Source organism: Molossus molossus, unplaced genomic scaffold (assembly GCF_014108415.1).
Source record: "Molossus molossus isolate mMolMol1 unplaced genomic scaffold, mMolMol1.p scaffold_m16_p_13, whole genome shotgun sequence".
NCBI classification, from domain to species: domain Eukaryota; kingdom Metazoa; phylum Chordata; class Mammalia; order Chiroptera; family Molossidae; genus Molossus; species Molossus molossus.
Window position 1 is genome coordinate 28099942 of NW_023425348.1, and position 20260 is coordinate 28120201.

General features: G+C 43.4%; 1 protein-coding gene across 1 annotated transcript in view; it reads left to right on the forward strand.

Annotated features, from left to right (window-relative positions):
- The first annotated feature begins 20077 nt into the window (after nucleotides 1-20077).
- SLC36A4 (solute carrier family 36 member 4) overlaps nucleotides 20078-20260 on the forward strand; it is a 34658-nt gene continuing 34475 nt past the window's right edge. Inside the window, exon 1 of the mRNA XM_036258685.1 lies at nucleotides 20078-20129. Within this exon, the coding sequence (XP_036114578.1) occupies nucleotides 20078-20129 (52 nt within the window). The remainder of the gene's footprint in view (nucleotides 20130-20260) is intronic.

Sequence of the window (20260 nt, forward strand, 5' to 3'; positions counted from 1 at the left end):
GAGACTGAGAAGTAGCCCCCATGAAGGGAGAACCCAGGGCGCCATGTCTCATGAGTTCAGGAAGGACAGAATTTCAGTAAGCAATGTAAAATGCCCTGAGGAGCAAAGCAGACACCCGAAAAGTCCACTGTACTTGGCAAGTAGGCACTCCTCGGTGACCTGGGCAACCCCAGTGTTTACGGGGAGGGATGTGGGGGCCATGTCAAACCTTGCTGCGGTGCATTAATGAGCAGTTGTGGGGTCAAGTGTGCTGAGTCTGCTCTTCTGATAAGCCCCTACAGAAGGGTAGGAGGGCAGTACCATAGAAACCACAGCGACACTTGGGTGACTGTGGGGTTTGGGCTTTGATTTTTAAAGCTGAAAGGGATTTGTCCATAGATAGGGGAAAGTTGCAGAAGCAGAAAAGGGAGGTGCTTCAACTAGCAAGAGCCCAGAGGAACCGGCAGGTAGAGGACGTGGGCCCCAGGGCCTCACCTTACTCCCCTACAGGGTTCTCCTCTCCTCTCTCAAATCCAAAGAGAATGTCCCCTCCTTCCCTGGTATCTCCCCTGCTGAGCCAGCCACAGCGCTTTGCAAATCAGAGTACTGCTGTGGGCAGAGCTCAGAATTTGGAGTGAGAAAACTTAGTTTTGATTGGTTTGTTTGTTTGTTTGACTTCTTGAATGTTTTATCCTTCTCCAGAAGCAATTTCCTCATCTTTAAAATGAAAAAATTTACTCCATTTCACAGTGATCCTCCCTGAGAATAAATTGTAATATATGAGAATATCTCACAAACTCTAAAGGGAAATGTGACTAGGTGGCTTTTGGTTTTCATTTTTTGCTGTGTGTTGGTTGGTTGGTTTGATTTGGTCTGAGTATTGTGGCAAAGACTCATCTGGCAGTCATTTGTCAAAGGCTTACCACGTGCCAGGCCCTCTGCCCCTGCGAGCTGGCAGGGTTCCAGTGACCAGGCGACCTGACAGTGGCCAAGGATGTCCTGCAGGGGTCACTGGTTAATGACTACGCCACTCACACAGGATCATGTGCTCATTGCAGTTTTGGAGAAAGAGAAAAAAGAGAGGCATCAACACAGACTTGGGCTCCGTGTGCGGTTAGGAATTGTGGCGGCTGTGCCACAACACACGTCAAAGGGAGCCGGTAGGCAGTGATCACGTGAGGTGTTCCCCGAGCAGCTTGTGTTAATTAACTGTCCACTAGGTGACAGCAGAGCCCACAGTATTATCTCAGCCATCTGTTCTCTTGAACAAATAGTGTTTGAGAATCTTCTGAAAGATGCTGCTGTTCTGGAGAGAGTAACTATTGCTAAGTAATTATGACATACGACCTAGAGATGTCAAGGTTGTTCTCTTGAGATATCTAACTCCAGATTTTAAAAACAGATTTTAGTTTTTGACATTCTAAGTCACTTGAATGTATAGAAACGACAACAATAATAATAATAATTTTAAAAGCTAACATTTATGAAGGATGCTAGGCACTGTTTCAAGTGTGTAAGGCCCCTGAGACTACCACACTTTTTAGGGGTTCCACAGGGACTGAAGGTCCCCTCCTGTAACCTTAATGCAGCTGCTTTACAGGGTTTCATAGACAAGGTTCAGTTATAACTGGTGTTTCTCAGAGTGTTTATCTTCTTATTTTTATTTTTAATCTTTTTTTTAAATCTCCCCCACCCCCTGTAGATTCATGTCAACCTTTGGTTGGGTCCTCCTTTTCTGCTTCACCCATCTTGGGAATGTCTAGTACGTTTCTGGGTGACCCCATGCAGTCTTTTGTTAGGGGCCGAGGCTGAAAAGCCTGGCAGAGTGAATTTGGCCCATCACGGTACCAAGTCTTATGTCAGCAGGAAGTGAGGATGAGAGCTGGTGGCTGGCATTTGACTCTGTCCCTGGCCCCTGCATGCAGACCTGTCTGGAACACGCTGATGTACAGCAGGACTGCTTTCGTTTTTACTGTCAGAATGTACCGTGGACCCCGGAGAGCCATTCCAGCTTGGTTTTATAAAGCTACCTGAACAGCTTTTAGAAATTCTAATTACACCCTGGCCGGTTTGGCTCCGCGGTTAGAGTGTCGGCCTGCGGACCAAAGAGTCCTGGTCAGGGTTGTGCTGGAGGCAACCAGTTGAGTGTCTCTCTCATGTTGATGTTTCTCTCTCTCCTTCCCTCCCACTTTATCTGAAGATAAATAGAAAATATCCTCAGGTGAGGATAAAAAAAAAATCCTAATTATTTCTGTCTCTGAAAGAATGCTGTTATGTACATAGACAAATATTTTAAAGGCACAGTAGGTCATACAGTTAGAAAGTAAGTTTTTCCTTCCTCACTGTTCCCCACAGGAAGCCACTGTCACCACGGTTACCAGTTTCCAAGCTGCCCCGCCTTGCTTGGCCCCGAGAGAACTGCTGGGCTGGGCAGCGGGCAGAGAAGCTGGTCCTGCTGTGGCAGCGAGGGGGTCCAGGCGCTGGGGTTTGTTAAGCACCTGTGACATCCCTGGTGACTTGGGCTAGGACATCAGGGTACGTGGGAACATGAGCTGCGGGAAACTGGGGATTTGTGACAAGGTGGCCTTATGAGCACCCATAGACTGGGGACTTAGTGTCCTATCATTATAGAAATGGCAGATGTTTTCAAATAAAAGTTTAAAAATACGGGAAAGTAAATCTCCTTACGTAAGTGCATAAATATACATATATGAGTACATATACATATATGTACTTACACACACACACATGAATTTATATATGATGCAGGTCTTCTCTGCAATATGGAGCCTAGGCCCCAGTCTCCAAGTCTCGTGGCAACCCGAGAGTTAGCAAACTATGTCTCTGGGAGAGGGAAGCTGAGACTGCTGGGGTCGCCGGGAGTCTCGCCCCACAATGCCAGCTGGAACCGCAGGAAGGGCAGCCATTGCAGAGGGGCAGCCAGCCCAGGCAAACATCTGGCAGCCCCTGGCGCTGGTACAGCAGTGAGCAGGTGTGCTGGTGGACCCCGACAGTCTCAGTTTCCACCTGGAGTAATTATTACAAGAGTCCTGTTACAGTCTCAAAAATTGTTCCAAGTTTGTCAGTAAATTATAGGATCACTCTGAAAAGTTCCTCTGTGCTTCTTCTCCCCCAGCACAGCTCCTACAGGGTGTTAGAACATTGTGACCTCTGAGCTAGGGGGGCTCAGGTGTCTAGCATTTTACAGACCCGAAGCTGCAACGTGCTCTCTCCCTGGGGCCTCTCCTGGAGCCAGCAGGCCCTGGTCCGGGCCCTCGAACCCAGGAGGGCCAGTTCCACTGTCAGTCTACCAGGTTCTCAACCTGTGGGTCACGACCCCTTTGGGGGCCAAACGAGCCTTTCACAGGGGTCGCCTAAGACAAAACAGTAGCAAAATTACAGTTATGAAGTAGCAACAAAAATAATTTTATGTTTGGGGAACTGTATTAAAGGGTCTTGTCATTAGGAAGGTTGAGACCCACTGGCTAGATCCTGGAACTGCCTGGCCTCCCTGCTCAGTCTGGCTGCCCCAAAGCCCCATATTCCTTTTCTTCAAACCAGACCTGAGCTCAGTCGCACACAGGTAAGTCACTGCGGTGAAGGGTAACTTCTCAGGATACTTCTTTTTGCCCATTTCTAACCCCTAGCATGTCATCTGCAACAGAAGAATAAGAAGGAAAGAAAACTCTCCCGTCATCCCCAAGTAGAAATTTATAGTAGTTAATATTATTAAAGCACATTCTTCTGGATATGTATATATATGTGACTATACACACACACACACACATATATATATATATATATATATATATATATATATATATAGTCTTTTATGAGAGCTAGCAGTTTTTCATCTGATTTTGTGGCTTTTCCAGGTAGACAGCCATAGTTTAAAACTAATAATTATGTTGACACCTTTTCAATATGTACTTATTTCATCCTTTAAATATTCTGATTTTAGAGTCTAAAACTTCTAGGATGACATTGAACAGTAACAGTGATAACAGGCTTGTCTTCTTTCCGTTTAGTAGAATGCTCTGGTATTCTTCCCTTTAAAAATGATGTGTGCTATTCATTGAAGATAGGGTTTGTATGAAGAGAGTATCCTTCTATTCTAAGTTTACCAACAACAATTTCTCTGATTGTAATTTATAGTATGAATTGTCGGATTTTTAATTTTCACTGTTGTCCAGAGAAGCGGTACTGGGACCAGAGCTTAGCTTCACTCAGACAGGCAGCATTTTCATCGCTTTCTCTTTTTACCTGACATAAAATAGTAATTTTCTAAACCATTAAGTGCATGAGCTTTGGAATCAAACATACCAGAATTTAAACCTGGCGGTGTGACCTTTAACCCTCAGTGTGTTAGAATCTGAAGATGGGACTAATGATACCGATTCCGCAGCTTTGCCGCATCGACTACCACATTGCCCAGAAGGTAGTAATCACCCAGGAAATGCATTAGTGCAGCTGTTGATAGTAATTGCTATTATTTTATCTTTCAATAGAGTTGGAAAAAACATCCTTAGAAAAGACTTTTGAATGAACAAAAGCACTCATTCTAAGGCTGCATAACGATCATTCTAAGGTCACTGTGTTCTTTTCTTTAGAGGTGGTTGGGGTTTCCAAGGATGAGCGACTTGTCTTTTTTTAATCCTCACCCGAGAATATTTTTCTATTTATCTTCAGATAATGTGGGGGGCAGGGCAGAGTGAGAGAGAGAGAGAGAGAGACAAACACTGATGTAAAAGAGACACATGGACTAGCTGCCTCCCACACGACCCCGACCAGGGCTGAGGACGAACCGCAACTGAGGTACATGCCCTTGACTGGAATTGAACCTGTGACTCATTGGTCCACGGGCCAATGCTCTAACTGCTGAGCCAAACTGGCCAGGGCAGGATGAGGGACTTTTAATGCTAAAAGCAAGAAAGTCCATCCTGGCTTGTCTGGCTCAGAGGTTCAATTTTCAGTCAAGGGCATGTACCTGGGTTGCAGGTTTGATCCCTGACCCTGATGGGGTCATGCAGGAGGCAACAAATCAATATGTCTCTTTCACATGGATGTTTCTCTCTCTCTCTCTCTCCCTCTCCCTCCCTTCCACCCTATCTAAAAAATAATCGATGGCCCTGGCCAGTTTGGTTCAGCAGTTGGAGCATGGGCTTGCGGACCAGAGAGTCCTGGGTTCGGTTCCCACTAGGGGCACATACCAAAAAAAAAAAAAAAATCAATGCAAAAATAGCCTCAGGTGAGGATTAACAACAACAACAACAAAGCAGGAAAGTCCTGGGAAAATCAGGGTAAGTTGGTCACTCTAGATTATGGTGCTATTTGGTTACTTTCCGATTTTTATCTGATCAGTCAGGCTTCCCCAGAAGACAAAAATTGTATTCAAAGAAAACAATTAAAGACCTGCTGATTGAAAGTATCATCATCATCTTAATAATAATAATAATGATAAACCATATTTAGAAGGGAACCTAGATCTTGCTTTCTAAAGAAAGCACTTCTGGATGGATTTCACAGGAGAACCAGAGCTCTAAGGATCAGCGCTAGGAAACTGGCTGTTCCGATGGAGAAGGAGGTAGGAAAGAGAAGCTGGGGGCGTTGACATACTTCAGGTAGGACAAGTCTGGTCCCCACAGGAGGGTGTGGAGCTGGTCAGCCCCACCCGCGGTGTGAGAGCAGCAGGAAGAGGTACAGCCATGAGGGGTCTGATTGCCCTCTAGAGAGGGTGGGTCAGGTCTGGAGGGGATGCTGGCTTCATGGGCTGCAGCCAGGGCAGTTGCTGCCCACCTGTGTCCCAGCCTGGATCCAGATAAGTCATTGCCAGACTGCTGTGATGGGTAGGAGTAACCATGGCTGAGGATATTCAGAGGGATCAGCGTCAGACCTGGATCCCTGGGCTGTGGCACTGCTGGGGATGGGGGGTGAGGAACCAGGATCAGGGGCACGGTGGGAAATAGAGGTGACAGCTTGGTAAACGCAAATAGTTCAAGACATAGGCTGCGGTCCTGGCTGAGGTACCAGAAGCTCATTCTTACTGGGTGCTGGGCAGGTCGTGGTGGGACTCAATGAGATAATACAAATTAATATGTAGCACTACTCATGGCACATAGTTAAAACTTACTATATGGTAGCTATTTTTAGTTTTGCATCTCAAAAGTTATCAATGAATATCCCCTGGTGTATAAACAAGAGACTAGACATTAAGGAATGGATTTCTTTACCATGACTAAACGTTGTGGAAGTTGTGTTTGTTCTGCCAACATTTTTCATTGACCCTAACAGGTGGCGTGGAAAGACAAACATTTAGGTCTACAGTGACCATTGCAGAAACAAGCAATGATGCTAAGAGCATGTCTGCCAGGATGAGGCCACTAGTGATCTTTCACAGGCCTCCCACGGTCACCCATGACCTCAGTTACCAACACAGACCAAAACCCTGGTTTTGTTGATCTATGAAGAAACAGCGTATCTCTAAGGATTAGTTCCATACATTAATCAAACTCACTGTAGGAATCTACAAACCATTGTATGCTATTGTTTTGTTGTGTTGTGTTTTTGTAGTTTTAGATTCTTATTGTTTTTATTTTTATTTGTCAATACTGTAATAAAATGAATGAAAAAGGGCCATGCGTGGACCAAGGGTGACAATGTGTCACTAAGCAAAGATACTGGCTAGGCAACTAGCAATGTTTGCCCTAAGAAGGTATCAACTAATTAATTTTCAACAACAAACTACTATCAGAAAAATGGAGTTTTCCCCATCATGAGCTAAAGACCCCAGTTGGGGTGACTGCCCGGCTTTGCTGACACTGCTCCCTCGGCCATAGCGGATTGTCCCAGGAAAAGGAAGAGATACCAACCGGGCTAAAGCACAGAATTCGCTGGAGCAAAGCTGCATTGGCGGCTGTGCCACCTACAGCAAGGGCTTGTGAATTCCGGGGACACCGAGCTCCCCGGTTCCTCTTCCTCCCAAGCCTTTTTGCTCACCTCTCCCAAGGACTCTGTCTGAAGTGTTCCAGACCCTTCTTCAGGCACTGCCTGCACTTCCAGAACCGCTTCTGTTCTTGTTTTGTTTTGTTTTTTTTATCCTCACCCGAGGACATTTTTCGATATTTTGTTCAGATAGAGTGAGAGGGAGAGAGAGAGAGAAACATCGACATGAAAGTGACACATCGAGTGGTTGCCACCCACACAACCCAACCAGGGCTGGGGACAAACTGCAACTGAGGTACGTGCCCTCAGCGGGAACCGAACCCGGGTCTCTCCGGACCGCAGTCCGACGCTCTAACCGCTGAGCCATACCGGCCAGGGCGAACCGCTTCTGTTCTTTATACCCAAACGCTCTTAGGCAGTTCACACTCTTACCCTCTTGAACAATTTAGACACTGAAGAAACCCTTCCCTGCTGAAAATCTTTTCTCTGCTGACTCTGCATTCCTGTGGCTTCTTCTCCTGTAGCACCTTCTTTGTCTGCACGGTTATTCCTCTTCTTTCCTCAACCCCTAGTGGGAAGCTTCCGAAAATGTTGTTTGGGAATCCTTTTTTACATTCTCTTGCCACATAAATGCTCTTTTGATTTAAAGGGCTCTGAGTCAGGTTTGGACCCTCAATGCCTAGTCGATGAGTCTCAGGTTTCTCATTACGATATTTGACACACCAACTTTGCTTTGTGCCGTATCTCCCTTCATTCCTTACACATCCCAACGTCTGGCCAAAACGGATTACACTCTACCATTTCCTGAATGCCTCCAACCTCACGCCTCTCCTTCATCTTATCTCGCTACCAGGAACATCCTTCTTCTCCTTTTTTTTTTTTCCAAGAACAAGCTTAAATGAGCCCAATTCAGATAAAAATACTTTTAAAGTACTGAGAATAGCTCTTGAGTCATAATAAGCCTTCCACAAATACTAGTTTATGTCATTATTATGTTGATAAATAATCAAGTTTACCTCCACGAATCTGTACTATCCCCTAAGTCAGAACATCTCTCTCCTTCCTCTGTTTTCATTGCCCTTTGCATCTACTCCTATTAGGGGACCTAACTCCTGTTGGGTTCCACTTCACTCTACAGTTATTTTTGCACCTGCCTTACCTCTCCTGGCGAAGAGCAATTTGTTGGCGAACTCTGTCTTGGTCAGAGATGACATCATATTCAAAATTCTACAGTCTCTGTTTCATCTTGCTCATAATATATGTGCAGCAAATTTTTACTCTATCAGATTGGTTTCTAAATGGTCTGTGCTAATTGCCACCCCGGCCAGAACCAGATGTTCAGGGGCATTTCCAGCCTCCTCACCCAGCACGTTTTGTCTCAGAGCTGAGCAGAGGACAAACCTGACTCAGAGCCCTTTAAATCAAAAGAGCATTTATGTGGCAAGAGAATTTCCAATTAGAGCTGGGGAAGAAGACATGAATATTTGATTGCATACTGTCTGCCAGGACACTCTGGTCTGTTTGCCCTTGGAACATCTGGGTAGCGTGGGGCTGCTTCCGACATTCTGGCATTCTTCCCTCCCATTGTTTGTTTAATGTAACTTTTATGTCTGGTATTTGCTCAGCACACCTCTCGGTTGTTTCTGAGCATTGTAAAGAGGAAACAGTTCATTGTTGGAAATACCAGGGACTTAAATTTTCCTCTGGGTATTCGGGGCCATAGCTGTTGAGCAGGGCAGGACTGTTTTTTTATTTATTTATTTATTTATTTATTTATTTATTTATTTATTATTTATTTATTTATTTATTTTTCTTTATTGCTTTTAGAGAGAGAGGGAGAGGGAGATAAAGAGAAACATCAATGAGAGAGAACACTGACTGGTGGCCTCCTGCATGCCCCCAACTAGGGATTGGGCCCACAACCTGGGCATGTGCTCTGACCGGGAATCAAACTGGCGACATCTTGGTGCACAGGTCGCCGCTCAACCACTGAGGCACACCAGCCGGGCGCAGGGCGGGATTTGTAACTGATGAGCCAGCAGTACTGTTTGAGAAGTATAACATTCTATTAAAAGTAAAACTATCTGGACAATTTGTTTATTACTATCAGAAAGGTGGCTCTTTAAATGGTTTTTGAAAGAGGATGAGTTTCAAAGAGCAGCAGTCTTGCCAGGGCCGCACTGAGCACACTGGCCCATGGTGTCATGTCCCAGGGAACAGTCCTAGGAATATAGATCCACCTTGGGGGCTAAGGGGGCAAAAGTGGCTTTCTGAGCACACACTCCCATGTTGGAAGGTACTTAATATTTCCCCCTCACATAAAAGCCCAAGATGATGTGAACCGCTCTGCTGTAGGAAATCTTTAAGGGCCCAGGCTCTTTATCTTTTGTCAACGCACCATCCCCAGAGTGGGGCTCTTAATTGCATGGTAATGAGCAAGACTCAGGTTACACATATTCTTTCTGCCTGTATCTCATTGGCCAGAGTCTAGTCATGTAGTAGAGATGGCTAGGCTGCCACATGAACAGTTAAATGTTGTATTTCAATAAAAGAAGGGAAGGGAAAATAAATGTTTCTGTTATAGCACTAATGCTAAAAATATAAATTGCAGAAGGAAAGGGAAAATGGAGGGAGGCATGGGAATGGCAATCACTTAAGGCATTAAGATATGCTTGTGTGTTACTGGAAACTTGGTGGAAAGTTCTGTTGTAGAGCATACCATTTAAATATTTCCTGGCTTATATGTTTTTCTCAACAGTAAAAGAAGATAGCTACAGAGATGGTCGATGTTTCAGCAACAAACGTTTATAATCACAGTTTTATGACTTTCAAACACTCCTCCTGTAAGGAACCAATCCCTGTAATAGCAGCAGTTAACAATACAGTAATACCTACTTAGTTGTGGTTTCATGTTCCAGGGTTTCAGTTACTTGTGGTTCAAAAATATTAAATAAATAATCCCAGAAATAAATAATTCATAAGTTTTCAACTGCATGCCATTCTGAGTTGTGTGATGAAATCTCGGGCTGTTCCTCCTCATGCCCAGGATATGACTCATCCCTTTGTCCAGAATATCTGTGCTGTATAGGAGACCGGCCAGTTAGTCACTTAGTAGTCATGTCAGTTATCAGATCAACTGTCCAGGTATCCAGTGCTTGGGTTCCACTAACTTTAGCTTACTTAATGTCCCCACAGCCATTCACATAACTTCTATTACAGTGCATTGTTATAACTGTTCTATTTTATTATCAATTATTGTTAATCTCTTAACAATAAGTTTACAAATTAAGCTTTATCTTAGGTGTATATGTATAGGGAAAAACATAGTATATATACTATGTATCTGTGATTTTGTTCATACCATCGGGGTCTTGGAACTTATTCCTTGTGGGTAGGGAGGAATACTCCTCTGATATTTTGAAATATGGTAGTATTTTTTTAATTCTTTGACCATTCAGTTGTAACAACCTGGTATTCAGCCCAACCTGGACTGGAGGCTTCCCTAATTCCAGGACACACCTAAAGAAATCAAGCTGTGGAACATGAACAGCAATTGAGATGCACTGTTGAGTACAGCCTGAGGCTATAAGTATAGTCAACTCCAGGAGGCACCTTCTTAAGTGTGGAAAAGCTACCTCTCCAAACCCCCACCTCCCACACTGTGACTAGAAGGTCTCCTCTGTCCCCATCTACTGTACTAGTCTGAGTCCAGAAGGTATGAGGCTAAGCCAATTTTACCCAGGGAGCTCTGTATTTCAGAATTAAGTTTTGGTAATTGACATGAAAATAAAGATATAATGAAAAGTTTTACTTTAAAAAAAAACCTGATTGTTGTGCTATAGACAACATATTTTTATTTCCTTAAAGAGTCACATTTGAATGATCACCAATGAAGATAAGGTCAAACTTGTTAGATGGTAAAGAGTTTTTGATACAACTAATGGAGGTCCGGAGAGCTAACTAGAAGATGAATTAGGAAATGTTTATATCATGCAAAATGACCTGTTCCTTGGCCGATTTCTCACTTCTCTGACTTAATGCAAAGGCTCATCTTTAAGAAATCAATCACTGACCTAATGTATTATGAAATGGATACAATCTATTGAGAAAATCAGATCAAAAAGCTTAGCTGTTTTCATGAGGGAAAAATCAAACAGTGAACAATTATATGTCATTATGATTGAAAAACAAAATTGACAGGAATGGTATCATATAAATAGAACTTAAAGTGATTGGCAACCAGCCAGGCCTTTAAGGAAGCAGGTTGGTGACATTTTCTAAGGACTTCCTGTCTTAAAAACTTCTGAGGACATGAGCTAGAATGCAACCCTGTAATCGTGACGTCTCCTTCTTCCTGAATGAAAGCTTTCTAACATCTATGTCACTTCTTTTATTACCAAAAAGCAGGTCATCTGTTTGTGTTTATTTTCTCTAATGAGGTCCAGTGGGGATTAGCATCTTTTAGGCAGATTTTTCTAGTGAGGTATGGTTCTATTTCTTCCCAATATGGCTGGTATTACTTAACAAGATTATCAACTTGTGAGCAAGCCTCCTGAATCACCATGGAAAGTGTTCCAAGTAGCGGGAATTGTAAGATTCTTCATGCATGACATATGTCCCAGGTGACCTACTTACCATAGTAAGTCTTTCACATACTGCCTTTGAACCGTGATGAAAAGTAGGCTACACGAAAGCTGACAGGTACAACCTGTCAAATCAAATCCCAAACCAGGCTTTGATGTTAAAACGAAACAGAGAGAACTTATTAATTTACATGTGAGGATTATGAATTCTTAGTGTACACAGAAAACCCAGACTTTTGTACTCGGCACAACAATAGTTTCACTAGAAGACCACACAAGTTAAGTGGTTTCCTTATAGGTTAGTGTTTGACTAATACATGATGCTTAACATGGAAAGAAGCACATTTCTGAAAGCACGTCTTTTCTTTCTGAGCCTTTGGAATTGCACTTGGGGTTTATTTAAGCACAAGCTTACAAGCTTGAAAGCCTTTTTACCATTTGTTAAATACCAAGAGGAATAAAGACCATGCGGGACAATAAGTGTGTGCTTCCTAGCATTTGACATAAGTTGTTTTCTCTGTTGCCCTTCAAAGAGTAATATTTTCAGAAGACAATGTTGAATATGTTAGTGGGGACATTTATGTTAAGGCTCAATAGTGAAGCTCAATTGCCTGATTTCATGATGATTTTCCCAATATTCCATTACCTATATGAGAATGAATGGATAGACACATACAATGCTCTAATGGCTAAATCACACCACCGACCTGGAGTGGCACCCGCAGCCTGCTGGCCCAGGAGCTCGGGTCCTGAGCGCAGGGCCTTAGAGCACATTTCCTAGAGTTGCAGCTGAGCTTGATTTCCAGCTGTGGGATTTGGGGAAGTTGCTTAGGCTGTCTAAAAAATGGGGTAATACAATACCTGTGTCATGGGGTTATTGTGCAGGATAAATGAGGTAATGCTGACATGCACTGAACATAAGGCCTGGCTTCATGGAAGTTATATTTTCTCGTTATTAAATGTATTTCTATACCACTTTGTTGTTGTTGTTAATCTTCACCTGAGGATTGTTTTTTCCATTGATTTTTAGACAGAGCAGAAGGGAGGGAAGGAGAGAGAGAGAGAGAAGAAACATGGATGTGAGAGAGACATATCAATTGGTTGCATCCCGCACAACCCTGATGGGGCCAGGGATTCAAACCTGCAACCGAGATATGTGCCCTTGACTGGGAATCGAACCCACAACCCCTCAGTCAGCAGGCCAACACTCCAACCGCTAAGCCAAACCGGCCAGGGCATACTGTACTACTTTTAACAAAATTAACTAAGCCACTGTGCTGTGAGAACTCTTATTTTCTTAACTTTTCAATGTGACTACAAAAGAAAAAGTGAAGAGCAAAAATCTAGTTAAAGGAACTGAACTAACCTTGCTCTTATCATTTTATCCCGTTTTTACCCCAATCCTGCCCCACTGCCAAATGACAGAAAAAATGGAGCCTCCATGGACAATTTTCCGGGATGATTTACAACCCCCGGTCCAGTTCTAGGACAGTGTATGCTAGTAGGACCCTCCAGGACAGAACAAGAAGAGGGAAAGACCAGAGAAGAGGTTTGCAGAGAGTTCTGTTCCCAATTTAACAACCTTGAAGCATGAGGAAGAGGCTGATGGATAGGCAAAGTGAGTGACATAGGACAGGGACCCTCACTTGCTACCCAAATACCCTTCCATTCAGCATGCTTTATTTATTTATTTTTTTGCTCCGTGGTCTGGGTTTTGGCCCAAATCAAGGCAACAGCTGCTTCTGTAACTGCTGTCCTCCTCCCTGCAATTACTGGCCTCTATCAATAACCATTTCCAACGAAGTTATTGAGGTGGTTCTGAAAGTCCATAGGATTCCACATTTTAAGAACTTTCTGGGAGGGGGATGTCATTTCCCATTGCCTGAATAAATGTTTCTGGAGTCAGTGTGGTTAAATCGAGTCTACCAGCGGATTTGGGAGAAATTGCTTCTCTTCTCTTAATTTCTATTTCTTCACTTGTAAAATGGAGACAACAGTTGAAGTTATTTTTAGAGAAATAAATGAGATTGTATGTGCATTTATAATAAGGGTCTCACTAGGAAACAGCACACAAAGTGCTAATTGAGGGGGTCAGGTAGAGGACTGACTTGCAATGATGGGCAAGCTTTTAGGAAAACCAACAGAGTGATGTAGTGCCCTGGGCAGGCAGTGTGAACAGGAGCATTGCTACCTGTAGGCTGGGACAGGAAACAGGAAGGAATGTTCACAGGCAGCCAGGAGAGGGCTGCCTGACAGAGCTGCGGCTTTCTTAGAGAATACAGCCAACCTGTAGTGGGGAGGGCGCCCGGGGAACGAATTCCTGACCTACTTCACCTCTGCGCTATGATCTCTTCCGCCACCTCCCATGGAAGCCAGAGCTCAAGGGAGCCAACTGAAGCACTCAGTACAGTATATTTATAGCCTTCCAGACTGTGGAGCAAGATGGACAAGGAGCAAAAGTGGATCTGGAGGGAAAAGTGAAAGTTAACTGGAGAATGTTGTCATGTGCATAGCGTTTTCTCCTGGCACTTAGGTAGTAGATAGTAGAGTTGACCCTTGAACAACATGGTTTTGAGTTGCGCAGGTCCATTTATTTGCATATTCTGTTTTAAAAAATATATTAGAAAACATTTTGGGTAACTGTGACAATTTGAAAAAAACTCACAGAACAACTACATAGCCTAGAAATATTTTTTAGAAATTAAGAAAAAGTAAGGTATTCATGAATGCATAAACTATATGTAGACACTAATCTATTTTATCATTTACTACCATAAAATATACACTAATCTATTATGAAGACTTAAAATTTATCAAAATGTATGCATACAACCACAGACCACACACAGTGCCATCTGCAGTGGAGAGAAATGTAGACAAATGTAAAGACACTATTAAATGATAAGTGCATGAGATTTATTGTAGCACATACTGTACTACTTCAATAATTGTGGAGCCATTTCCTGTTGCTATTGCAAGGAGCTCCAGCATTGGGAGTATCCCATTCAAATGCCAAGTGATGCTAATCATCTCCACGTGTGCAGTTTGCCTCTCCAGTAAACTGCGTTTTGCTGTAAAAAGTGATCTCTCACGGTCCTTGTGTATTTTTCATCCTCTTTAGTGCAATAACATAAACCTTGACTAACGTCATGGGACCATACGAAGTACCAGTAGTGATGCTGGAAGTGCTCCTGAGAAGCAGGGAAAAGTCACGATATTACAATTTGAATTGCTTGATATGTACTGTAGATTGAGGTTTGCAGCTGAAGTTGCCTGCCATTTTAAGATAAATGAATCCAGTATAAGGACCATTGTAAAAAAAAAAAAAAAAAAAAGAAAGGTAATTCATAAAGCTGTCACTGCAGCTACAACAGCAGGCGTGAAAACCTAGCACATTTTGCAAAATACATTTTTATCTTTATTGAAAATTCAGGTTTTATGTGGGTACAGGATTGCTGTAAGAAAAACAGACCTATAGATCCCTAACATGATTCAAGGAAAAGCAAAGTCATTATATAATATCTTAAGGCAAAAGGAAGGTAAAGGATCTAAAGCTGGAGAATTTAAATGCCAGCAAAGGATGGTTTGATAATTATACAAAGAGGTTTGGCTTTTAAAAATGTCATGATGACAGGAGAAGCTGCTTCTGCTGAACAAGAGGTGGCAGACGAGTTCCCACATGCCATTAACAAAATCATGGAAGAGCAAGACTATCTACCTAAACACGTTTTCTTTTTAATTGAATTTATTGGGATGACATTGGTTAATAAAATTATATAGGCTTCAGGTGTACAATTCTATAATACATCATCTGTATACTATATTGTGTGTTCACCACCCCAAGTTAAGTCTCCTTCCATCACTATTTATCCTCCCTGACCCTCTTCTACCTCCCCTACCACCCTTTCCCTCTGGTAATCATCATACCATTGTCTGTGTCTATGAGGCTTTTTTCCCCCCACCCTAAACAGGTTTTTAATGCAGACAAAAGTGTCCTATTCTGGGGGGGGGGGTATTTATTAGTAAGAATCATCAATGCCATGAAAGAGAACCCCGACAGAGAGAATATAGAGAATATAATGGAAGTCTGGAAGGATTACACCATGGAAGATGCCATCATTGTTACAGAAAAAGGCAAAATCCATCAAGCCTGAAACAGTACATTCCTGCTGGAGAAAACTGTTTGCATGTTGTGCATGACCACACAAGATTTATGACAGACCCAATCAATCAGGAAAATCATAGAAGAGATTGTGGATATGACCAAAAAAATAACAAAAGGCAGGATGTAAAGGGTTTTAAGATATGGATCCTGGAGAAATTCTGCAGCTACAATACTCCACACCAGAGGAACGAACAGAAGACGGCTTGATGGAGCTGAGTGCTTCTGAAGCCGGAACCAGACCATGAGGAAGACGGAGAAGCAGCACTGCCGGAGAACACGCTGACACTAGACAATCTGGCAGAGAGTTTTGATTATTCAAGACTGCCTCTGGCTTCTTCTTTGACAACATGGACCCTTCTGTGACCCGGCACTGACACTAGTGCAAACTGTAGAAGAGGATTGGTGCCATATGGAAACAGTTTTAGAGAAATAAAAAAGCAAATAGGTTAGACAGAAATTACAATGTAGTTCTATAAAGCTACACTGAGTGTGCCGGCCTTCACATCCTCCTCCACCTCTTCCACCTCTGCTACTCCGGAGACAGCAGACCAACCCACCCCTATTCCTCCTCCCCCTCCTCCCCCTCTCTCTCCCCCTCCTTCCTCTCCTCCACCTACTCAACCTGAGGACAATGAGAATCAAACCTTCATAATGATCCACTTCCATTTAAGAAATAGTACATCATCATAATGCAGTACAGTTAATAAATGTATATGTTGTGTATGGTATGTGTCTTCATGTGAAAGCCGAATAACTGTATGAGACATTTTTGTGTCATTATCATCACTTAAGTGTTCACGGAAGTGCATAGCCTAGCCTTATATAGGCAGGCATAAGGTGATAATATTTCATATAAAATTAATAATGTGTTAATTTCTTTACTATTTAATAACTTTGATTTCAAAGAATTACATTACACTATGCCTTGCTCTCTCTCAATTGGAGAAACTGTGTATCAGCCTATCATTACAAGAAAGTGATAATTTTAAAAAGTAACTATTTCCAATACTGTATTATGAATGACTGCAATACTGTATGCCATAGATATTTTATAATGATTTATTCATTAGTGTATAGCTAGGCTATCACGACATAATCATATCAATCACACCAGGTTATCATAAAGCAATCATATTGCTGCTTTTTTGTTATCAATGCATGAGTCATTATACCTGTAAATGAATATGGATTATTTTCACTTTATATTTTCATTTTTGAACCTAATGTTAATAACATGTGTAACATATACAGTGTTTTATATAAGACAATATTTATGTAGGTACTGACAGATGATTCATCATGTAAACAGATGACATGAACTTACAATATTGGCAAATATAGTACTATAAATGTATATCCTCTTCCGTATGATTTAAAAAAAATTTTTTTTTTCTTTACTGATTTTAGACAGAGAGTAAAGGAAAGGGAGAGAGACATAGAAACATCAATTAGAGAGAACATCGATTGGCTGCCTCCGGCAGGCCCCCCACTGGGGATTGGGCCCACAACCTGGGCATGTGCCCTGACTGGAAATTGAACCAGTGACCTCTTGGTTCATGGGTTGATGCTCAACCACTGAGCCACACTGGCCAGGCTAATTTTCTTAATAACATTTTCTTTTCTCTAGTTTATCTTATTGTAAGAATAGCATATACAATACATGTAGCATATACAATATGTGTTAACCAATTGTTTATGTTATCATAAGGCTTCCGGTCAACAGTTGGCTATTTGCAAAGTTTTTGGGGAGTTGAAAGTTATACACAGATTTTCAAATGCAGGGGGTTGGCATCCCTAACATCAATGTTGTTCAAGGGCCAATTGTATTTCCTTTCATGGATATATAAGACTATATGCAACAACTTTCAATTCCTGCAGGGCATTCTACTAAACCCTATTGAGACAAAGACGGACAAAGATACATCTTGTCTCCTGCAGAGACTCACAGTATAGCGTAAGGCTCAGACAGGGAAATCATTATTATACAAGGGGAGAAGTGTATAACAGAGATGTGAACAAAGTGCTGTGGTTACGAAGAAGGAAGTAATTGAGATATGATCCAGGAAGCTAAAGTGAGGAAAGGAAAGAAATTACCAGGGTTCAAACAGTTAGATTCTTTATCAAGTCTCTGTTCCAATACAGCTTTTCCCTATACCCTTTTCCAATCTACAAGACCTGGAGCAGAAGTCGTAGTAAATATCAAGTAGTGACATATGAAAATCATAATTCTCTTGATCTTATGATCACCCCTATCACTTGGCTTATCTCTACATCACTCTGTGAAGACCCTGAGCATGGCTGCCCACCTCTGCCCAGGCTTCTCCAAAGAAGCCCAGGTCAGGCCCCTTCCACACTGCCAGATGTGCTTTTCCTAATGCTGAAATTGCAGAACAGTGACTTGGTCCCTTTTAAAACTCAAAGGATAATGTTCCTCTTTCAAGACACTACCTCAAGTTCTCATTTACAATGGGTGATTTTATGGGCAGTTACTGGCCTGATGCCTGTCTTCTCTCCTTCTGATCTCTAACCAGGTGCCTCACCCCAACACGGGGTAGGGACTATGCCTCTAGTTATAATTCTGGAGAGAGTTATTTTTTTCTCTTTCTCCACTACATCTTTGTTACGTGTCAGAAACATTTTATTTATTTTTAATCCTCACCCGAGGATATTTTTCTATTTATCTTCAGAAGGGAGGGAGAGAGAGAAACATCCACGTGAGAGAGACACATTGAGTGGTTGCCTCCTGCAGGACCCCCACTTGGGTGGGATGAACCGCAACTGAGGTACATGCCCTTGACCGGTATTGGACCCGCGACTCATTGGTCCACAGGCCAATGCTCTAACCGCTGAGCCAAACCGGCCAGGGCATCTCAGGAACATTTTAAATAAAAACTTTCTTTGGGGGTGTCATGTGTATGTGTGTGAGTAATTGGGGTTGACCTAAAGGAAAACAAAAGGTTTTGGCAAACCATCATTATTACTAGTGAAACCTACAAAGGATGTAACAGGAGGAAAGATTTAAATACTATGTAATTGTGAAGCTTTTTGATCTTGGACTTTTAAATATTTAACACCATCACCATGGAGTCACATCAGTGATCCTAGAAAATAGACCCCCCCCCCCAAATAAAGAACCTCACAATTTTTCTAAGAAGACCCCCACTGAAATGGAAACCACAAAAAGAAAAAGTGTTGTCTGGTGTCCTGACTTGAAAGAACTATGGAATGAAAAAAAGAAAGCAAACTCAAAAATGGAAATAATTTTCCTTTCTACCAAAAGCTTACTTCATCCATTGATTCAGCAAATATTTATTGGCACTCACCTACAAGCCCCGGCTCTGGCTGCAGATAGGATTTCAGCTTTGCCACTTAAGAGTTTACTATCCTTGAACAAGTTACTTAGCTCTGTGTCCCTTAATTCCTTTGTCTGTAGGATGGACAGAAACATTAGAATCACCTCACAGGTTTCTCAGAATAAAATCAGACAATGCATGGATAGGGCTTAAGAGTGTTTGACACCGCCCACCGATGTGGCTCGGTGGTTGAGCATCGACCCACGCACCAAGAGGTCCCCAGTTTGATTCCCGGTCAGGGCACATGCCCAGGTTGTGGGCCAGATACCCCGTGGGGGGCATGCAGGAGGCAGCCAATCAATGTTCTCTCTCATCGATGTTTCTCTCTTTGTGTGTCTCCCTTCCTCTCTCTCTCTAAAATCAATAAAGTATATATATATATATATATATATAGAGAGAGAGAGAGAGAGAGAGAGAGAGGGTTTGACACCACATCGGTGTAATTACTCTTAACCTTAATTTCCTTTGAGCGCTGCGGTTAACATCAAACATTGTTGAAGAGCATGGAAAAATCCTTCAAGTACAATTTTTTGACAATTAAATTCTACTCGAGTGCCTTCTGAACCTCTAAATCGGAGCATAGGCAGATAACCAAGGGGTAGTCAGAGCTCCAGCAGGGATGGGGCAGAGCCCCCACTTTGCATTCTCCAAGGGGTCTTGGGGAACGCTGAAATCTCGCGAATAGAAGGGCTCCTCCAATTTAAGTTCGAGATCATCTGTAAAGACACCCCCGTCCTCCATCCCCAGTTATTTCCGAAACGCCCCTCCTCTCCCGTTATCCTGCTTTTCTCCAGCCCCGCCTCCCCTCACCCAGGCGTGCTACCCCAGGGCCTTTCGCTGACAGCCGCCCCCGAGCCGCAGGAGGGCCCCTTGCGCCCCGGCGCCCCGGCGCCCCGGCGGGTCGGGCCGCCCACTGCGCATGCTCCTCGCCGCGCCGGCCGGCTGCGTCGGGGCCGTGGGCGGGCTCCGGGCGTAGGTCCGCTCAGCTGGGGAGGTGTCGGCCTGACGCCGGTCGGAGCGCGCCTGGGCGGCGGCGTCCTGGAGACCCCCGAGAGATGGAAGCGGCGGCGCCGGCGGCGGCCGAGACGGCGGGGCACGAGGAGCTAGGTGAGTGCTGCGCGTGGGCAGGGGCGCGGGCCGACGTGGCGCGGGGCTGCGTGTCCGAGGGATGAGCCCGGGCTCCCGGCCTGCACTTGGCCTTGGCCGGGGAGGGGAGCGCGGACGCCCGGGCCGCCCCG